The following is a 21100-nucleotide window of genomic DNA, read 5'->3' as shown; positions in this document are numbered from 1 at the left end:
TATGAATTTTAAACTTTAGGACTTCGATTTAAGGACTCGTTCTTAACACGTTAAATTCGGGGCATCTATCAGGCTAGAGAATTTAGTAGATTTTATTTCTTCTTAAATTGCTCATTTAAAAAATTGCTTGATGCATGTAGCGGTAAATGATAAATAAAAAAAAAATGTCTAGTGCAAATGGTAAAAGTGGGTTCTTTTATAATATTCTTATTAAACATGAACTCATTATAGTTATTTTAAAAAAAGTCGCATGTTATATGGTATGGATAAATAAATTATAGTGTAACAATGAGAGGCGCTAGGTGGGCGCCCATGTCTCAAGTCGGTAGCGACACGGGTCGCTGCGCATGCGCCTCCGGAAGGAACCCACCGTGGGAACTGCGAGCACACCAGACAGCACCACATACACACCTGCATTATGCATTTATCTAGTAATTAGTTCATTTTATACGGAGATAGTGTGAGAATGCCCCAATAAAAGTGTTAGTAATCATACAGGTTTCATATTGCTTACGTAAAAACAGTTATTGTAGCAAAATAAAAGAAGTTACTTGTTGTGTAATGTTTAATTGCTAATAAATTGAAGGTATTTTACAATGCAGGTATTAATCCTTCAAATAAAGATGGTTTAAATATCTAACGAATGTGTGTCTTGAAATTTTGAATTTGTAACATTATAACAAAATAAACTGAAGGTTTAGCAAACTTGAGAAGCAGATTATTATAGTAAATTGACTGACATCTAGACTTTTTATAACCTTGTCTCGTTCAGTAAATATTATTCGATATGTAGTAATGCAGATATATTAAAAAAATATAGAAAATATATGTTAAAAAAGGTATATTGTATGTATATGTGTATGTATATGTAGGTTTATGCATAGATGTAGGTATATATTTATGTATATGTATGTGTGTATTTGTACTATATAATATAATCTAATTAATTTAATTTTGGCTATTTAAAAATTGTACACTGCTGTATCCGCTGACATTGATGCTCCTTTCCACTTTGGGTTTGCTGGAAGAAAACTCTATCAGAGTTAAGCTCGCCTTTGTACTTTTGTTTACCTCTGTCATATTTTTATAACTAATGTGTACAATAAAGTATTAAATATAAATATATATATAAATTAAAAGAAAATTAAAAAAAATAGAATTTGATAGTAGATTTTATTTAACAGTTCATAATATTAATATCACAATGAGCAAATAAATTACCATTAAGAAGATATACGTAATTGAACATTTTAGTCTGCCTTGTTTTTTAATACAGTTTGAGATCCTATAATATAGGATGTCAATATGCCCATTACTGCGAATAAAGCAGCAAAATACAATACATACTGTATGCCTAAATATTCACCAATTATACCGACAAACATCGGCGTAACAACTCCAGAGAGTGATCTTACACTACTGGTAGCCCCAATCAATGCACCTCTACGGTCACTCTCTCCTTTGTTCATTATCATTTCCAACCCTATTATTCTCCCCATAGCACCACTTAACGCGAGTGGTATTGTGAACACTACATAACACAATAAATTTGGTGCTAAAGCCATACCTAGTAAACCCAACGTTAGTACAGTAAATATGTGATACAGTCTTTTACTGAAATCTTTGTCGTTTTTATATAATTGATTGATATGTCCGATGAAATAAGTACATAATGCACCTATACCACCTTGAAATGCTATAATGTATCCCAAATATTTTGGAGATGCAGCATGTATTTTCTTCAAGAATATTCCGTAACTACCAAAATACGTTCCCATACATAACGTTATTAGTAATTTGAATAGAAAGACATCCCAATAAATAGACCAATCTACTTTGTAAAATTCTTCCACAGATTCCTTGACGCTGTTTATAACAGATTTTAATATACAAGGTGCCACTTTACGGTTATCTTTTTTATTTTCCTCTTTCTCTTTATTTGTATCTGGTAGACATATAATAAGACCTGTAAATTACATTATAATTTAGATTAATGTTCAAAAATAAGTTATTAAACGTATTAATGTAAAGAAGTTACAACTCACTAGCATTTACAATAAATAAAAGTCCACTGCAACAAGTTATTACAGTGAATCCATTTTCAGGATAGACTTCCATAATATGACCACCAATTATCGGTCCCAAAGACATTCCCACACTAGATAGTGCTGCTAATTTTCCAAATACTGCAGCTTGTTCGGATGAATCTATCTCATAATCTGGTGCCAATGCTTTAACCAATAATTGTGTTTGTTTTACAATACCTGGAAAAAAAAAATTGAGTATTAAAATATATTAGGTAATAGAACGAAAACATATATTGAATTTTGGTATTAATTTCATCTCTTTATGTGAACTTTGATTCTAAGTCATCCCATTATCTTGAACAAAAAGTATTAATCAAGATAAAAAAATGTCTGAGGACACAAACATAGTTCATACACTATATTATATAAAATCTAAAAACCAACTATTAATTAAATGAACCTTATTATATACACTTACCTAGAAATGATCTTACTGCAAAAAATGTAAGAATTGTAGTTGTAAATCCTAACACTACGTAAGCAAATGCACATAAAACCAGAGACAATATTAGTGTCGGTTTTCTGCCTTTCAAGTCACTCCAAGTTCCCTGGAATCGAATAGAACCTATAAAAAGTAATGAATTGTAAAATTTCATACTCATTATTTTAAGGTAGTATATAACGCCATTATGGTTCGACAGCAGTATTTCACGTTTTAGGAGATAATAAACAAAATATAGAGAAATTATAATGTGATTAGGTAATGTCTCTTCTTTTTGATTATAATGAAATATTTGCATGTAACGAAAGTCATAAAAAAGCTAATAAAAACACAAGTTATAAATGTTAAAGAGATTTATGAGGTTAGAAAATTAAATTTATTATGAATTATTATTACAAGATTAAATGCAACAACAGTAAAACACTCATAAGTCTACTTGTATGGTAGCAGTTACCAGTTAGGTGGAAGTTTATACTCACTATCATCGGTCCCGATATCAATTGGAACGCTGAGTACAGAGCACCCATAGTTCCAATTTGAAGTTGGTTACATCCCAATTTGATTGCAAAATTTCCAAGTTGAGGCATTATAAGACCAACGGAAAACATGTCCTGTAAAAGATGAATAATTTGTTGAATATCGCAACATCATATATATTATTTTACAGCATTAGATGTTATTTTGCAGAAGTCTATATCATTGGTTATTTAATTAAAATTATTTTGTTTAATTTCGCTACCATTACCATGCCACTCCCAACACTCTATAATTGATTATTATTTTTATTACCAGATATTCCTTAATATTTAATTTTAGTCATAAATCTTCGACTGCGACTACAAACTTAAAACGTTCCCGAATGACAAACACTAGGTTCTAGGTAGCGATTAATTTGCCTGAAGATATCTCGTTTCGAAGTAAAACATATATCGCAAAACGTGCGTGGACGAAATGGCAGTCTTCTGGAAGTGATAATAGTAGTTAAACCTCGAATGTTGACAATTACACACATACTAATAGGAGATGAATTATATAAAATAATTTACATCAAATAACCAAGTATGCACTCGTATATTACTTACGTAAATTCACAAACTGATTTGGTCAGCGATAAGACACAGTGATTTAGTATTTTCATAGTCATGAAAAAATAAAATCTAAGGTAAATGAACTTACTATAAATGACACGATTTCGAGAATTGTTTTTGGTGGAACCATTTTTTGTAATTTATTATGAACTAACAAATGTTTATAATTATTCACGATAAATAAGACAACACAAACTAAATTTTAACATGAAATTATCAACAAAAATTGTGTCTGTTACATATGTGACATTGCTACTTACTGGCAAATTGATAACAAAAACTTCGCTATTATGTGACATCACACCGGTAATCTTTGTATATCTACCTATGTCATGGATTCGAATGAAAGATAAAACGTCTTGTTGTAAGTAAATCTGTTGTCCCTCTGTTTTTTTTTAATGATATCATTATGTAGTACTATATCCACATTGTATCGTCGATGTGTTAGTATATTCGATAAATTATCTAGTCTTCGACTAATTAATATGATAATGATAAAAGTAAGACGATAAGAGTATTTATATTTAATAGTTCTTTAAATTTAATTCACAAGACTCAGAGCAGCATTCATTTTCTATTCAATTTATGTATTTATTTAGACTTTATTGTACAAAAACCTACATTACCATTACAATAATAACAATTATATTGTTATAATTTATTTTGAATAAAGATGTACAACAGGTGAGCTTAATTTTGTAAGAGTTCTCTTCTAGCAAACCCTGAGTGTAAAGTAGCATTAATTACCAGCGGGCAGTGTGCGTAAAATAAGATATCTGTAGAGATGGGCAATCCACCTGGGTGGGTTTAAAGTCTGGTGGGTAAAAACCGGGTGTTTTGGGTTTATTGGGTTTAAACCCCATAAACACCCAAATTTTTGGGTGTTTATGATTTTGTACTTCATCATCGTCATCTCAGCCGCAAGACGTCCACTATACTGGACATAGACAATATTATTATGCAGCCTACAGAATAAAAAACTTTTAATTTGATTTTGAGTTTATTAAGAAAGAGATGAAAGTAAAATGTAAAACTACAGTCAATCACTGTCAGATTCAGAGTTATTACAAGCGATGAATTGTATAGGTTCGATAGGCTCTATTTCGTCTAAACTGTTATGTTCATTTACTTGCTCAATGAAAGCTTCTAAGGTATTTTCTTCATTAAACTGAATGTCCTCGCATTCAGCTTTATGTTTAAGATTCCAGTTATAACAAATGAATGAAATTTTTTCAGTTCTTTCAGTTGTAAGTCGATTTCTTTTGTTATTATGTATGTAGCCTTGGATACTAAAGGAACGCTCAGTGGCTGCCGAAGTACAGGGAGCTGATAGAATACGAATCGCTACTTTGCTTAACTCAGTGGAACCACAAATACCTTTCCACCATATTAGGGGCTCAATGCTATCTAATGAGCTCCATACAAATCCTCTGGCCCAAAAGTTTTCTTTAGCTTTATAACACGCCAAATCTGCCATTACATTTGACAAACTTAAGTGATGGCTTAAATTGTAGATAAACTCCATACCCTTAAGTTCTTCCTCTTGAGTAAGTTCGACTCCTAGAGTCCTGGGGTCTAGAATATATGCTGCAAAATGTATTGGCCTCATTGCCATATTGCATCTTGAAGATACTGATGTTAGAATCTGCTGTTTGCTTTCTTCGCTCAATGTCGAAATCTCATTTAATGCAAAACGTATCTTAGCTTGTACATCTCTAAATGTAATGTATGTGCGATGCAAACGATTCTGGTCGCTCTCTAAGTAAAATATGCTTTCAGTGACTGGTTCCAAAATACTTATACATTCCCCTGTCTTCGTCCAGAAATCATCACTTAGAATTAAATCTTTAATATCTCTTGAAATTACCACATCTTCTCTAACTGTTAATATTTGCAAAGCTATCTTATTTGCTTTCAAACTTTTTAACGAAGTAACATGACTTCCCCATCTTGTAGCACAAGGCAATTTTAGTGTTTGTGTAGAATCTTCACCCTGCCTTGATTTTATCAACAAGGAACTTAATCGTTGACTCCTTTTAACAGTTTTTATTATATTTATGGCTTGCATAATAAACACAGTTACTTCTTGTATCTTTACAATATCTTGGCACAACAAGTTAAGGATATGTGCACAGCAACCGAGAGGAACAACATGTGGATATTTGAGTTTTGTTAATTCGAATGCCTTTTGTATATTTCTAGCGTTATCGCCAATAAGTACAAGAAACTTATTTGCTCCATACACTTTCATTACTTTTTCAACTTCTTGGCTAAGGTATTCACTAGTGTGAGGATTACTTTCTGTATTCAAACTTTTAACGTATGCAGGTTGAGGTTTTGATATAAGAAAGTTTATTATTCCTTCATTTCTTAAATTAGACCAGCCATCGCACTGAAGGTGTAAGTAACTACAAGCATTTAGTTCCTCATTTAACTCAAAACGCATTTCTCTATATATTTTATCTAAGTATTTTGTCGCTAAAGCTTTACGTGAAGGTATTTTAAATTTTGGTTGCAATTTTTCGAAAAATTGTATCCATAAAGGATGTTGCACCATCGATAATGGCGTCCCTGTTACAAATATAGCTCTCGCTAATTCTGTTTTTATATGATCATCGGTGTCTTGAAATTCAGCATTTATTGTAGTGTTAGCAGACGACGAGGGGCTTATAAAAGAATCATTTGTCTCTATCTCTGACAGTCCAGACATTTTGGTTTTGGACGAGCTATCTTTTATAAGTTTCATAGAGTCTTTTAATGTTTCTGGAGATTTTGGACAAGTGATAAGATGTTGAAGCATTTTGGCAGCATTACTGAATTTGTAGACCTTATTACAAAGCTTGCAAGAAACAGACTTGTTTGGTAAAGTACGGTAGTGCTCCCATATGCGTAAATCTTTAGATCTCCCCATTGAACATAAAAAAATGAACGATGATTAGTTGGTCTGACGAAAATTCAACAATAGAGTGCCTATTTTTTTACAATGATTATTTCTTGTTATTTACAATAAATTTATTAAAAAAATAATAAAATAAATACAAAAAACCTTTGTAAAATTACATCTCCTCGGAGGATTAAACGCAGACGCTAGTTTATTATCGTATTGTTCTGTATTTTTCTCAGCAACTTCTTTAATTCGATTAGGTACTTACGCATATTATGTTAAAAATAAATATCTAGTACACATCTTAGGCTATCCACCATTATTATCCAATGACGACTCTCAGCTAACTATGCACTATCATCCAAAATAAACGTGTATGGAAAATTTTATCCCAGTCGGTTGAGGATTGAGGATAATTGCATCAACATACGAACATACCTACATACTTTTATTTACATAACGCAAGCTAAATAAAAGCTTGTAATAATACATCTAATTTTAAGTTAAAATTGTTAAGTGATCATGATATAATTGTATCATTCAAAAATCCACTTACCTTTAATTATTTCTTGTTAAGTATAAATATTATTTCAAATCTGCTCCCTTAATATGCACTTTTTTACTGCTTTTCCTACCTAACACGTTACCAGGAAGTCACGTTACCAGAGTCAGAGTAATAGTAAACACGTTTGACAGTGATTGTCGTCGCCTCATATTCAGCGTCGACGAATAGGGAATCCCCAGTCATAATGTATTGCATGCGTGGCGGTCTTACTTCAAATCCATAAACAAAGAGATAATTACAGAACTCGATACTAGATGGCGCTGTTTTTGTTTGAAGAAAGTTTGCGGGCTAAAATACATAGAATTTCATCAATGACTTCCACAAAGAACAACATTCCTGTTTTTTCTAAGTCCGTATCTCTTCCGTATATTTCATAAGATATAAGCTTGGGCTACATTGTTATGCAACGTGATTTTGTCGCTGTCTTGCTAGCAGGGTTGACAGATATACGATTTAAATCGTACTCATACTATTATTTGTCTATTTTTTAATGTACGATCGTAAAGATTATGATCGTAATTCGCACAAAAACATACGACTTTTTGGTTACCTGGCAACATTTTTATTATGAAACGAACATGCTCACATCATCAGTCACATGCAACAATTTATTGGGGATTTCCCCTTCACATCTGGCAGTCCTGCTTGCTAGAATATAGGTAAGTCAGCCACAGTTACTGACGATCGATATTTAAAGGGTATTGTTTTTGTGCTAAATATTTCATAAAAACGTTATTTAATACTTTGTGGATTATTAATTTAGTTGATAATCACTGGAAGTAAAATGGATGCTAATTTGAGAGATCAAGATCTTCGTATAAAACAGTTAATAAAAGAAAATCTACGTAAGTACTCTTTTTATACCTAGGTAGGTAAGGTATAATAAACACAAAAGGTACTTAGATCGCGTGTGTTCGAAGCATTTATTCTAATAAATTTAATTTAAAATTGTAGAAAGAAAAAAATGTCTGCCAAGCCGTAGCCGAAGCCGATCTCCAAATATATTTGGCGATAGTGAGACCCAGTGTCCAGATGATTTACCCAGCGTCGTCGCAACAAAGAAAAAAAACGAGGGTAAAGTAAAAGAAAATTTACTGAAAGAAGAAACAAACTGTTCTAAATGCTTAATTTATGGAGAAGAGGATAAAAGAAATGAGTATTTCGGACTGTTAGTGGCTCAAGAATTTAAATATATACGGCCATGTGTGCGAACGAGGTGTTATGAAGAAATTTTAAAGTATCTACGGGAAGCAAAAGGCCAACATGTTGATCAACTGCAACATGAAAACACTGAAAATTAATTACTTTCATTTTATTATATATAGATTTTTAAAATTTCCTGAAATATTATTAGTTAACGTTTTATTTAATATTGTAGAATTGATCAATACAATTTATAAAAATAATTTATTGGTATTACTTACATATTTTCAAAAAAATACGTAAAAACCTATTTTTTTGGGTGATTATGGGAGTTTATGGGTGTTTATTGGGTTTTTACCAAAGCACCGGGTTTAAACCCGGTGCTTTGCCCATCTGTAGATATCTGTGCCTCTAGTGAGAAAGGGTTCAATTCAAAATGGTCACTTTTCAGGAGAGCCAAAAAACTATTTTAAATAAAGAAAAAAAATTCTGCTGCTTTTATTATTTGCTAATTGAACAAGTCAATGATTGCATTTATAGTAATTTTTTCTCCTCTTTCTTATGAAATTGTCGGTTTTTGTGTAAAACCTATAGTTTTAAAAATTATTCTATTATACCTAATCACACTTAACAAAAATATTAAAATTATGATGTGAAAATAGTTTTAAGTTGAATTAAAACTATTTTATTGAAGTATTGAAGAAAAACAATGATTGTGTATTTTACGCTATAAAAAAATAATCGCTATTAAATGGTGTAAAAGGGTTCAAATCGAACTGATTCATTTTACAAAAATAATTTTTGTAAAATATTGTAGTTTTATTTCTAATTATGACTTTTTTACCACAAATATTTTGTTAATTGTAGCCTTTTACATGTTTACTATCTCTATTGTTTTTAAAGATATCGTTACGATTCTTATACCATTCGAAAGAGAAAAATTTGCTTATTTAAAGTAGCCTAAAAAAGAAAAAGGCTATAACTTGAGTTATACCCTTTCTCACTAGAGGCACAGATATTTATATTTAATAGTATTATTATTTAATAGTTGTGACTGGTGTAGCTCCTTAGTAATTCACTGTAAATGTTCTTATATTTTAAAATGTAGAAATATGATCAATCTGATAGCAGATAATTATGTACAGTTAGTTAGTAGTTCGTAGACTGTACGAACGTTTGTAACGATGTTCTCATATCAATTTGTCGTTTTAATTTTTTTATGAAACAAATGGCCCTCATTTACTATTGTAATCACGGAGTACATTTAAATATAACTTTACTACTTATCTACTTTCTTTATTTTCTCCAGTATCTATAAATTAATGGTGTAGGTACCAGTTCTGGTACTTCTATAGTCACTGTTTCACGATCATCTAAAATCCCACGATATGTAATCTAAACAACTTACTACTTTATGGTTTCTGGGTCATTATTATTGCATTTCTAATAAGCAGTTACAAGTGCACCTACCTCGATACATTGTATAATTGTATTATTTACTCTGTCATCATTATTATTATGTCGTCAAGTTCATAAAAATTAATATGAAACTAATTTCGAAGTGTTAGTATGCTTTTATAATTTGAAATTGTTACCTTAAATATAAACTTTATATGTATACCTATAGTACTATTTTCTGTTTTAGCTTGTTTAGTATTCCTATTAAGTACATAATAGAAACAAAAAATAGTATTTTAATAAAACAGGATCAGGGGTAGACGAATTGACTAGACCTAAGATCTACTGGATGCTAACGAAACCCTGTGCGATCTACCAATTACATACTTCTTGAAGTCTCAAATGAAAGAACATAGTTCAGTACACAATTATGTAGTATTGTATTATATTTTATTATATTAAGTGGGGAAAAAAAATGAAAATTATTCCAACTTATTACGTGTGAGCATTTTCCGCTACATTAGCAAAATATTATATTTTTTGCCTTGTCACGATCGACTGGTTGGACACTCCTGCTATAGATAATGATATACTCGTATTACAGAAAGATATAATAATATTAAGTTTCAAATAAGATAGTTAAATAAGTTAATATTAGATTTTGTTAAAAAACTACTGCTTGCAATCCTGACAATATAGGACAATCATTATTGAAAACAATTTTTTTTATTAAAAAAGGATCATCAAAATTGGCTTAGTATTAGTTTATAGTATTGTAATTACACAGAAAAACTAGTCGAATTAAGAATCTTTCCCTTTTTGAAGTCTGTTAGAAATGATTCAGTAAACGGAAATATTATTAGAACATTAGACATTTATAAATGAAGTCGCCTATATAATTTTATGACAATTTCGTTTCTTTATCGACGTGTGTGTCCGGAAATGCGTTATCAGATGTCTCCGTTTCTGTTGTGATTGTCTTTCTACAAATCTTAATAGCATCTTTTCTAAAATGAGGCGGAAGCAAGTGTAATCTTGGAATAATTCGTGTTTACTGTACATTCGTCATAATCAGTATTTATATTTAAAAAGGGATTATGAAAGAGAATCAATCCTATTTACACGACTGCCCATAAAAGGAGTAAAAACATTATGTTTTTACGTACGTCGTTGGAGGCCTTAAATCATCCTGAGAGATTTGCAGCAGCAAAATATACTTGTTTAGTTCAATTATTATCATGTTTTGTATGAATACATCTTCATGTGATAAAGAAATAAATGCCTCCACTACTTTTCAGCCCCAGAAAGTAATAATTGACTAAGAGAATTCAGCACAATACCACACAATAATTATTAATTCTACTATATATCGGTGTAAGAGAAGGAAGAAGGAAAACTTGAAACAAAAACCTACGCCAATCCATCAGGCCCGCATGATAATTAACTTAATCTAAATCCTCTCATGGAGAAATATCCGTAATCAGTAATGAGAAATTAATGAGTTGTTATGGTTATGTTATGAAAGTGCAGAAAGCAAGATATGGTATGTAAAGATAGAGTTCTTTGGCAGTCACTCTCTACCTATTTCGCAAGGGACTTGGCGTGAAGATAGATAGTTATGGTTATGTTGGGAATAATATAAGTGAATAAATATTAGTACTACATGTATAATTAATTTTAAATTCATATTTATGTTAGTGTTGTATATGTACATATTATTAATTCTTTCTACCCAAAGGTCGTCTGGAAGAGATTGCTTGGCAATAAGATCGCCTTTTGTACTACACTATACTTATCGAAAATTATTCAGCAAATCCTGTAATGTTGGTGCAATAAAGTGTTAAATAAATAAATGCATATGACAAATTTGCAAAGGAAGGCGTAGTGTTTAGTATTTGTATTCTGTTATTATTATAACTAAAGTTGCATATTTTTCAAACTCAAGAACGACTAAATCTATACAAAAATAAATGCCTTTCAAGTTTGAATTTGTACTTATAATGATTACGATCACGTGACTTTTTTAAATGTTTATCCGCCATGCATACTTTTACAAGACTTTCTATCTATTTAATCTAATGTTTATTTTTAATGCCGATAAAACAATATCACGTAGTAGTGTTTATCGTTTTCAATCGCATTAAATGCCGATATTTATTCTGCACTGTCATTTAAATTAGTAAAAATTAATAAAAATGTAAAATAATGTTTATTAATAAAAAATAACAAATATAATGTATTTACGGGAATTATCGCGATCATTTTGGTACATAAATTATCATAGTTTACCTAAAAGATTGTGTTAAATCCCTTTTTTATAAAACATAAAACGTGCAGCGTGAAAGTCTAAAAGTTAAAATAATAAAAAAATCTACAAATATAATATACAGAATATATTTAGATAACAATTTAATCTAGAATATAATTACATCTTAAATTATATAGGTAGAGCCACGAGCCTCATAAACGGGTCAACTTTTTGATAGCTAATTGTCAAATTAGCTGACAATTAGGTGGTAGAGCCACGCTGTAATACCATATGGTATTGCAGCATGAATGGGCCGGCTCGACCGGGGAAGTACCACACCCTCACAGAATACCGACGCTAAGTTTTTAGTGCGACCACATTCCGTAGGTCAGTGAGGGAGTCCGGAATCCTATACCCAATCCTAAAATCCTCCCCCAACTCCGTCCCCCCATCTTTCAATACCATGGCAGTGGAATTTAAAAAAAATAACGTACCCCAGGGAGGTACCAGCAGCCATGTTGCTGGAGAATCCTCCCTCGAGCAACCACGCTCGTGCCCTGCGTATTCTGGGGGGGCAAAATTCCGCTCTATGGGACCAAGGGCAAACAGAGCAAGACTTCTGCGGCATCCCCTTTGCTCAATGTGAGCCTCTGTAATATATTCAAACCTGAACGCTGTCCACCACCACCTAGAAACGGCGCGGCCGGCATTGCTCTTCCTCACGGAGACACAGATATCCCCTCCTAACGAAACAACATACCTGACCTACCCGGGGTATAAGCTTGAACATTGTTTTGTTTCGCGTGCCGGTGTATGTGCGTATGTCAGAGAGGATATCTGCTGTCGACGCCTTGGGAAAGGTACGGACCTGTCCATTCTATGGCTGCGCGTATATGACCATCCCCGCATCTATATACAGGTCCCCACAGCGGTAACACTGAAACCGACCAACTAATTGAGCACGTCCAAATGGCTACAGATTCCCTGCTTGAGCAGATTCCTTCCGCTGAAGTCGTGATTGTTGGCGACTTTAATGCCCACCATGCCGAATGGCTTGGTTCGCGTACAACCGACTATGCGGGAAGATCTGTTCATGACTTTGCTTTGGCTTATGGTCTGACACAGCTTGTTTCCTCGCCTACGCGAATCCCTGATGTGTTGGACCATTCACCTTCACTGCTGGACCTTCTGCTGACCACCCACCCAGACAACTATGTGATCTCCGTCGAAAATAACTGTTTGGTGCGGAGCGAAGTGCCTCTTACGAGTCCGACTCCACCTCGTTCTACGGGTAGACGTCGCATTTGGCACTACAGGTCGGCAGATTGGGATGAGATGCGGATTTTTTTCGCATCTTATAACACTATGATCCCGACGCCATTACCGATTCCATTGCTGATGTGGTGCTTCAGGGAATGGAATTATTTATTCCTAACTCTGTGGTGCCCGTCGGCGGGAAATCCCAGCCCTGGTATGGAGCCTCCTGTAGAACAGCATCTCGTCTGAAACAGGAGTGCTTCCTAACCTGGCCTAAAGGTGTGGCGTCGCGAGATCCTAACACCAGTGCTCTTAAAAAGAAGTATAACTCTGCCTCTAGGTCTTTCAAAAGAGTTATAGCCACAGCGAAGTCAGAGCATATTAGTAGAATTGGCAAGAGACTGGCTAGTTTGCCCTCTGGGACTCGAGCTTTCTGGTCTCTTGCCAAAGCTGCACAAGGGAATTTCTGTAAGTCATCTTTTCCAAGGGAGGATGACTCGTTGGCCCAGAACGCTAAAGAAAAGGCCGATCTTCTTGGATCCATCTTTGCGTCAAACTCAACATTGGATGACGGGGAGAAACCACCACCGACCATCACGTGTTGTAGGAGCTCTATGCCTGACATTAAATTCACGCATAGCTCACGTAGAGCACTTTTCTCCCTCGAAATCCATAAGTCGAATGTGCGCACCAGAGTTGGCTCCGGTTCTTACGCGTCTTTTTCGGCTTAGCTACTCATCGGGCATAGTCCCAAAGTTTTGGAAGACTGCTCTGGTGCATCCGATCCCTAAAAGGAGATCGCTCAGATCCAGCTAACTATAGGCCCATAGCTATCACTTCCTTATTCTCGAAGGTTATGGAATCCATCATTAACCGTCAACTGCTCCGGTACCTAGAAGAGCACCGGCTGATCTGTGATCGCCAGTATGGCTTTCGACCGGAACGTTCGGCCGGTGATCTTTTAGCTTACTTAACACACCGATGGGCAGTAATCGAGAGTAAGGGAGAGGCCTTAGCAGTTAGTCTGGATATTGCGACGGCCTTTGATCGGGTGTGGCATAGAAAAGCTACCTTCATTTGGGTTGCCTGCGAGACTGTGCATTTGGGTCGCCAGTTTTCTCAAGGAACGTAGCATTAAGGTCGTTACGGTGCATGCTCTGATTTAAAACCTTTGAATGCTGGTGTCCCGCAAACTCTGTTTCTTCTGCATATCAATGATATGTTACAGATAAGTAATATTCATTGCTATGCGGACGACAGTACAGGAGATACATTATATACCGGTCATGCAAAGACCTCGCGGGCACATACCGATGAGTGCCGGAATAGACTTGTGTCTGAAATCGAAACTTCACCATCAAGTTTCGATCTATGAACAAAATCTTGTCCAATTTAACCCCAAAAAGACACAAGTCTGCGCGTTTAAAAAAAGACGCCGTTTGTTATAAAATTTCCCTTGATAAAAAGTCAAGTCTAGGAATTCTGGGCGTTGATATATCTTGCGACGTCCAGTTTTGCGGTCATCTGGAGGAGAAGGCTAAGATTTCCAAAAAGTTAATAATAAGACGATATTTCATGCCAGAACACCGCCTGAAATTATATATAAGTCAGGCCGCATATGGAATACTGTTCTCATACAGTACCAACTTTCCGTTAGACCGCATTCAAAGTCGGGCGGCTCGAATTATCGATAGTCAACGCCTTACTGTCCGACTTGACCCATTGAAACTGCGCAGAGATGTTGCGTCTCTGTGCATCTTCTAAATTATCATAGTGTTCTGAGGAATTGTTCGGATTGATACCTGCTGCTGATTTTCACCACCGTACAACCCGCCACAAACTAAAGTTTCATCCCAATCATCTGGACGAGTGGCGGTCTTCCACCGTGCGTTTTTCAAGGCACTTTCTTCCACGCACAACCATTCTTTGGAATCAACTTCCAGCAGCAGTATTTCCGAACCGATACGACAACATAACCTTCAAGAAAAGAGTATATTCCTTTTTAAAAGCCGGCAGCACACCTGCAATGCCGCTGGTGTTGTGGGTGATCATGGGCGGCGGTAGTCACTTACCATCAGGTGAGCCGCATGCTCGTTTGCCCCCTGTGTTGTAAAAAAAAAAAAAAAAAAAACGTTTTATTTATTATTGTTCTGTATACTTACACACGCAATGTACCTTGACGTATCTATATTTAATTATTTAAGAAATAAAATTAGTATTTACGCATTAAAAATATGCCAAAATTATGAAACAAAATAAAGTTAGAATCACTTATAACTATTTATCACGCAAAATTGTATGTAAAAATTGACACGCTTTTCTCGAAACATTTGTATGGACACACTCTATCTATATAATCTAAGAATGATATATATCTACTTCTACGTGTCATTGAATAATATAACAAACACATTATAAATATTCATAAAATTTCAGGTTAGAATATAGGTACGTAGGATTTTGTATTGTAATTCTTCTTGTTACTTACAAACTTGTGTTGCTATTAAATTGTTGTAACGAGCACACTTTACAAAAATAGCAGTTGTTATAAATAAATAAATTGTTAGTTCGTTTTTCCTCGCTCTTAGCTTAAACCTTAACACATAATTTTCTGTTACTTTGTGTCTTTATGTACCTCATCGACCCCACGTTTGGCCCCTGTTTAGAGCGCATTATGCGCTCTGATGAACCTTTGGATACACTTGCATCTCAATAGTGTGGCGTGCGACATCGCGCTTCATCGACTTATATTCGTTTTTTATTTATGCCACTTCACAGACATTTACTATAAAAGTCACTATTACCTTTTATTTTCATCAAACAAAATAACTTTTACTCAAATAAGAAACTACTGATCCGATTCCTCTTTCCAATCTCATTAGGTACTCGTACATTTCTTTAAAGTAGACGTAAGAAAAAACGCTTATGGGTTTTTCTAAGCAAAAAGCTTGTGTAGATAATTTAGCTGATCTCGTAACAGACAAACGAGGTTTGGCGTTAATGTGCCAAATGATAAATTAACAGTGGGCATTGTACCTCGGCTTTCTAATTGTTAATGTTAATTTTTGAATTAATTAATGTTAGACGTGGGCGGAGTTGTAGTTTGAACCCCAGGTGAGTCGAACGGTACGTTGGCACATTCGGTTATTGTGTGCACTGAATCGCGACCTCTGACTTCTGACGAGTCACCCTTCCTGACCGTCTTCAAGGATTCCTGTGACTAACCACGAAAAAAAACCACCATTGTTCGTACATTCGATTGTGGAGTGACGTGCTCGTAATTTGTCGTTCAAGACATTTACGGCGTCTAATTTTACGAGTGGTTTAAACATTTTGAAGTTCATTGCTGGTGACTTTCACAACACGAATAAATATGGGCTCTGTTTATAACTGGTTTAGTTGATGCCGTGCCTTCGTTGACATACAAATGTATTCACTGACATTTAACAACGTCATAAACTCGAGCATTTAGTTCTTGACGACCCTGGACCTAAAGTGCTGTCTTGAAATAATGCCTTGACTTCACGATTTGCTATCAAAAACTATACTGAGCCACACCTTGGAATATATATAAGCTTGGTCATACAATGAAGTAACACCATCAGTATCTTAGAAATAAGGCCAGTTGGATTGAATTTTGTATATTTTAATTTCAATTCAAGGTAATTAATTTATAGATAATTCGAAGCAGGAATAAAATACTAAATAGTAGCTGATTCATTCCTTAAAACAATCTAGGATAATTTCATTAAATTCTATTGAAACAAATTAATTTATTTAACTTTCTAATTTATTTTTGTCAAGAGCTTGTTGCTATGGCATAGTTTCAATGGTGTGTCCATTGATTTAGGACCAGAAATCATAGTTGGTTCTCTCTCTCATTTGTTAAGTTATAGGTATCTCACTGTTGCGGGAAAGGGATTGTTGGGTCTAACTGATTTATGGCTAGCAATACACCCTGTCTGGTCGACATCCACGCGGTTCCCCCTGGAAACCATCGTGGTTAATTCTAGTGGAATTCGTCGTGATTGGCTAACTGACCTGCTTTCATCCTCACCTATCATCCCTCACTGGTGCCCCGCCAGCATATACCGATAGCGCAGGCGGGATTACCATTCCATTATCACCCATTAAAACAAAAAGTTGTAGGTATCGTCAGTTTGTTTTCAATGTTTTGGGACAGTTCATGGTATTTTTATATAAAAAAAAAAGATTGGAAAGTCTTTGCTCTCCAAAGTCTAATACGATAATAATGTCCTCCATTGATAACAATAAGTTGAGAAGTATGGCGCAACTGAACGGCGAGCTTAATCTCATCATCGGGAGGGCCCCAGCCAAGACGTGTGGGAAACGCACCGAAGCAAAACCGCCGGTGCTTCCACTAACTATCTAATTACTGTACTTGACAGGTGCCCGGTCAAAGGTAAAGCGTATGCGAGCAGGACTTTCAATTGCATGTTATTTCGACTGTACATTGTAATAAGGAAGTGGTACAATTAAAGGATGAGATAGGAAATGGTTTCGCCGTGCAGTTTTATTGTCTCTCGGCTATTGTTTTTAAGGGTCTATTTATAATTCTCATTCAGACAGGGTCTGTTGTGATTTTATTTAAATACAAGGTTTTGGAGAAATTCAATTAAGTTTCCAGTGTTAAGAAGACACAATATTTAAAATACTAACAAGAAAATTTGACACAAATACAAGTCACCATTTCTATTTGAAACTATTATCAGGCTGTCTACATAGCTCTATTAAAATCTATTAAACTATTTAAACAAAGTATATACACTTTGCATATTGTGGTAAATATTCGGAAATAGGTTATGTGAACATCCGAAAAACATTATTTTTCGTAAAGGCATCGCCGATAAAAATATACCTATTTAAATTTCACGATATCTGTGTAAAGCATAAAGACAATGATGAGGATGAATGAATGAAGATAAAGTCAGATCATTTAATACATCGTGATTTTTTTCACTACAAATTTACCATGGCAGTTTCTAGGGTAGACTTCGGGCAACCTTTACGGTTATTTTTTCGTGTAGGGGTTATACTAACAGGCGATATTGCTAACGATGGCGTAGCTGGTCCTCGGTATTATACGACTACTCACAACAGGAGTGTAATGTTTTCAGATTTGATCTCTTTAAGTTTATTTATTCTCCTATAGCTGCTAAATTCATAAACAGATATGTATATAGTTACAATGTTTACATCATTCCAAAGGGCACTTTCTATGTTTTTAATAGAAAATAGTTCGTTTCTTGCAGGGGAGTCATGCCTTTTATATATTTGTTTAAAAATGTACATGTTAATAATTCCTTCCCTCACAATAAACGCTACTATCATCATAACAATAGTACCTAAATCATCATCATTAAACAAAATTGTACACGAAATACTAGATGATGCTAGAACCGAGACTTGTGGTTTTTGTTGATTATTTTATAATTGAAAATAATTTGATACTAAATTTCTAAACTGGCGAGTGTTTAGATTTATTTTCTAACAATATCGTAATAGTTTATCATAATTTTTGTCTATACTTTCTTGTATTGTACAACTATGAAAAAAAAAAATAGGAAACATTGCGATTAATAATTCATTCAGAAAAAGATCGTGTATTATCCAATACATCACATTCATACATAAAATTCATATTTTATATATAAAACTACTCATCAATTTAGAGATTTTATCTCAAATAACCTTTAATTATAAAATAATCAACAAAAAACGACAAGTCTCGATTCTAGTGCCATCTAGTAATTCTTATTTAATTTTGTTTAATGACCAACCATCTTAATTCTTATGGTACTATTACTTATACGACTGTAGCTACCATAGTACTTGAATTTTACGAGTAAATAACGAACTTGAGCATTATGTCTGTTTGGTACAGTCGTAAAGGAATAATTTAATTTGTTTTCAATACAGTTTATTGAAATTGAAAGCGGCCAAGCAATTGTATCAATTTATAGTGGAGGTTATAACTGTGGGAGCGCGGTTAGTTCATGTTTCCCGGTTGCGCTGAAATATAAAGTTTTATGTTGCGGTTACAATGTGTAAGAAATATTTAAAAGAAAGGCCGATAGTGGTGATGGATGGGAAACAACGATGAGTTCCTATTTTTCAACCGACTTTAAAAAAAGGAGGTTTAAATTCGCTTGTATTTTTGATTGCTACTTCATTACATCTCCTGCTGAATATGGACCTCACACATAAAGTGGGTTTTGCCAGTAGTTGCCATGCTTGGCAGGCGGGTTGACAATCGCAGTTTGGTTGTTTTAAAGGGACGCAGCTGTCCATGTCCCGACTATTAAGTTCCCTTCATTTTTGTATACAAAACTGTCAGATCCAATTAATACGATATGAGGACAGGAAGGTGATAAGGACGACGTGGATGCCACTGTAACAAACCTATGTTGATTATTCTTCAATAGGGTTTCAAGGAAACATCAAAATTTCAATATATCTTTTTATCTACATCTATAAACATTATTACAGCTAGTAGGTACTAATATTATACCAAGTATCCCACGGACATTTGCCGGCGCCTGCGCATCAAGACATCGGGTGGACGCGATCGCCGTGAGAAGTCGAGTATTACAGTCGCGGTTCATAGATTTCTTCTATAATTCTTATTATTATAATTTAACGCTTACACCCGGTAGAATATACTCCCTTTGAATATTTAACATTTTACTATAGCTTGTACTAAAACAAACTAATGTTTCATCTGATAGAGCTCTGCTGTTGCCTATTGCTATGTACAGCGTCATGGATGGAATTATCATCATCATATCAGCCGTCTATTATCCACTGCTGAACATAGGCCTCTCCCAAAAGGGGGGAGGGATTTGCCAGTAGTTTCCATGCTTGGCAGGCAGTTTGGCAACCGCAGTAAGGCTTTGGTGATGTTAATGCCCGTCACACAACCATTAAGTTCTCTTAGTCGCCTCTTACGACACCCACAGGAAAAAAAGGTGTGGCCCATTCTATACCGGGACCAAACGGCGATAGATGGTTTTTTTTTAATGAATGATAATGGAATGGTAGCCCCGCCTGCGCTAACAGGAAACGCAGGTTAAAGTCAGGTTAATTAGTCCATCGTGATGAATACGCTTGGAATTCAGCACGGCGGTTTCCAGGGGGGACCTGACAGGGTATATTGCTAGCAATGGGACCGGTAGTCCGCATTACTAACAATTCCTTCTACTAAACGGCGATGGATGGAGTATAATGACAAAAAATTGTTATTTCCATGGTATATAATAGCTAACTTTATCAACGCGGACATAATGTCTCGTCTAGTAAGGTAATCTTAAAAACATTTATCTATACAGGTAAGCTTTCCGTTAAACAGTTAATATTATTACGAACCGGTTATATTATTTATATGTATATGTAGGAAAAAAGCGGTAAAAGCCTATACAGGCCGAGTCTAAACCGGTCACATTTGGTGAAATGCCGTATAGTGTGCGATATGCGTAGTCTAATTCCACGTACCGTCAATATATTAATAAAATTAAGGTGAAAATACGTATTGTATATTCATGAATATCTCACGACAATCCTATCTATCTATCCATTTACATAATTGGTTCATTGGTCACTCATAATTAGGGTTGTCAACAGTATATATTATGTATTAAATTTTAAGAGCAAGACGCTTAGTTTACATACATATCAATAATATCACACTCTGACGAAATTTTATATATATATATATATATATATATATATATATATATATATATATATATATATATATATATATATATATATATATATATATATATATATAAAATACCTAGCCCTAATAATTATTATAATTATTAAGGCTAGGTATATTACAAATTTATCTATATATAAATATACTCGTAACAAATATATGTAGTCTAAATGATCCTGCTGGCAAAGATAATATAATATTTGCTTCTGGTATCCCATTATTTCAGCTCATCATCATATCTGCCTTTAAC

The 21100-nt window shown here is 34.2% G+C and overlaps 3 protein-coding genes across 5 annotated transcripts in view; 2 read left to right on the top strand and 1 right to left on the bottom strand.

Moving 5' to 3' along the window:
• The window catches only part of LOC113515705 (uncharacterized), a 114531-nt gene that overhangs the window by 39551 nt on the left and 53880 nt on the right, over nt 1-21100 (top strand). The window lies entirely within an intron of this gene.
• LOC113515707 (major facilitator superfamily domain-containing protein 9-like) lies at nt 1160-4006 on the bottom strand. 3 transcript variants are annotated; one of them, XM_031912740.2, is made up of 5 exons: nt 3878-4006; nt 3009-3140; nt 2506-2635; nt 2046-2264; nt 1160-1966 (listed from the first exon to the last, which is right to left on the bottom strand). In XM_031912740.2, the coding sequence occupies exons 1-5, from the start codon at nt 3914-3916 to the stop codon at nt 1251-1253; spliced, it is 1236 nt and encodes a 411-aa protein (XP_031768600.2). In that variant the 5' UTR covers nt 3917-4006; the 3' UTR covers nt 1160-1250. The 3 variants fall into 3 exon arrangements, with proteins under 3 accessions (XP_031768600.2, XP_026755783.2, XP_026755784.2); XM_026899982.2 differs by lacking the exon at nt 3878-4006 and adding an exon at nt 3706-3866; XM_026899983.2 differs by lacking the exon at nt 3878-4006 and adding an exon at nt 3612-3748.
• Nucleotides 7248-8606, top strand: LOC128200281 (uncharacterized). The gene is made up of 2 exons (XM_052893227.1): nt 7248-7911; nt 8021-8606. The coding sequence occupies exons 1-2, from the start codon at nt 7851-7853 to the stop codon at nt 8365-8367; spliced, it is 408 nt and encodes a 135-aa protein (XP_052749187.1). The 5' UTR covers nt 7248-7850; the 3' UTR covers nt 8368-8606.

This window comes from Galleria mellonella, unplaced genomic scaffold, assembly GCF_026898425.1.
Source record: "Galleria mellonella isolate WM207_F2 unplaced genomic scaffold, CSIRO_AGI_GalMel_v1 utg173, whole genome shotgun sequence".
Lineage (NCBI taxonomy): Eukaryota > Metazoa > Arthropoda > Insecta > Lepidoptera > Pyralidae > Galleria > Galleria mellonella.
This window is presented reverse-complemented; position numbering and strand designations above follow the sequence as displayed.

Coding starts and splice junctions, on each gene's coding strand:
- LOC113515707 (XM_026899982.2), bottom strand. CDS start 3,747: ATGGTTCCACCAAAAACAATTCTCGAAATCGTGTCATTTATA. Junction 3,141..3,705: donor TCGAAATCGTGTCATTTATA/GTAAGTTCATTT, acceptor CATCTTTTACAG/GACATGTTTTCCGTTGGTCT. Junction 2,265..2,505: donor TGCAGTAAGATCATTTCTAG/GTAAGTGTATAT, acceptor TTTTTTTTCCAG/GTATTGTAAAACAAACACAA.
- LOC128200281 (XM_052893227.1), top strand. CDS start 7,851: ATGGATGCTAATTTGAGAGATCAAGATCTTCGTATAAAACAGTTAATA. Junction 7,912..8,020: donor GTTAATAAAAGAAAATCTAC/GTAAGTACTCTT, acceptor TTAAAATTGTAG/AAAGAAAAAAATGTCTGCCA.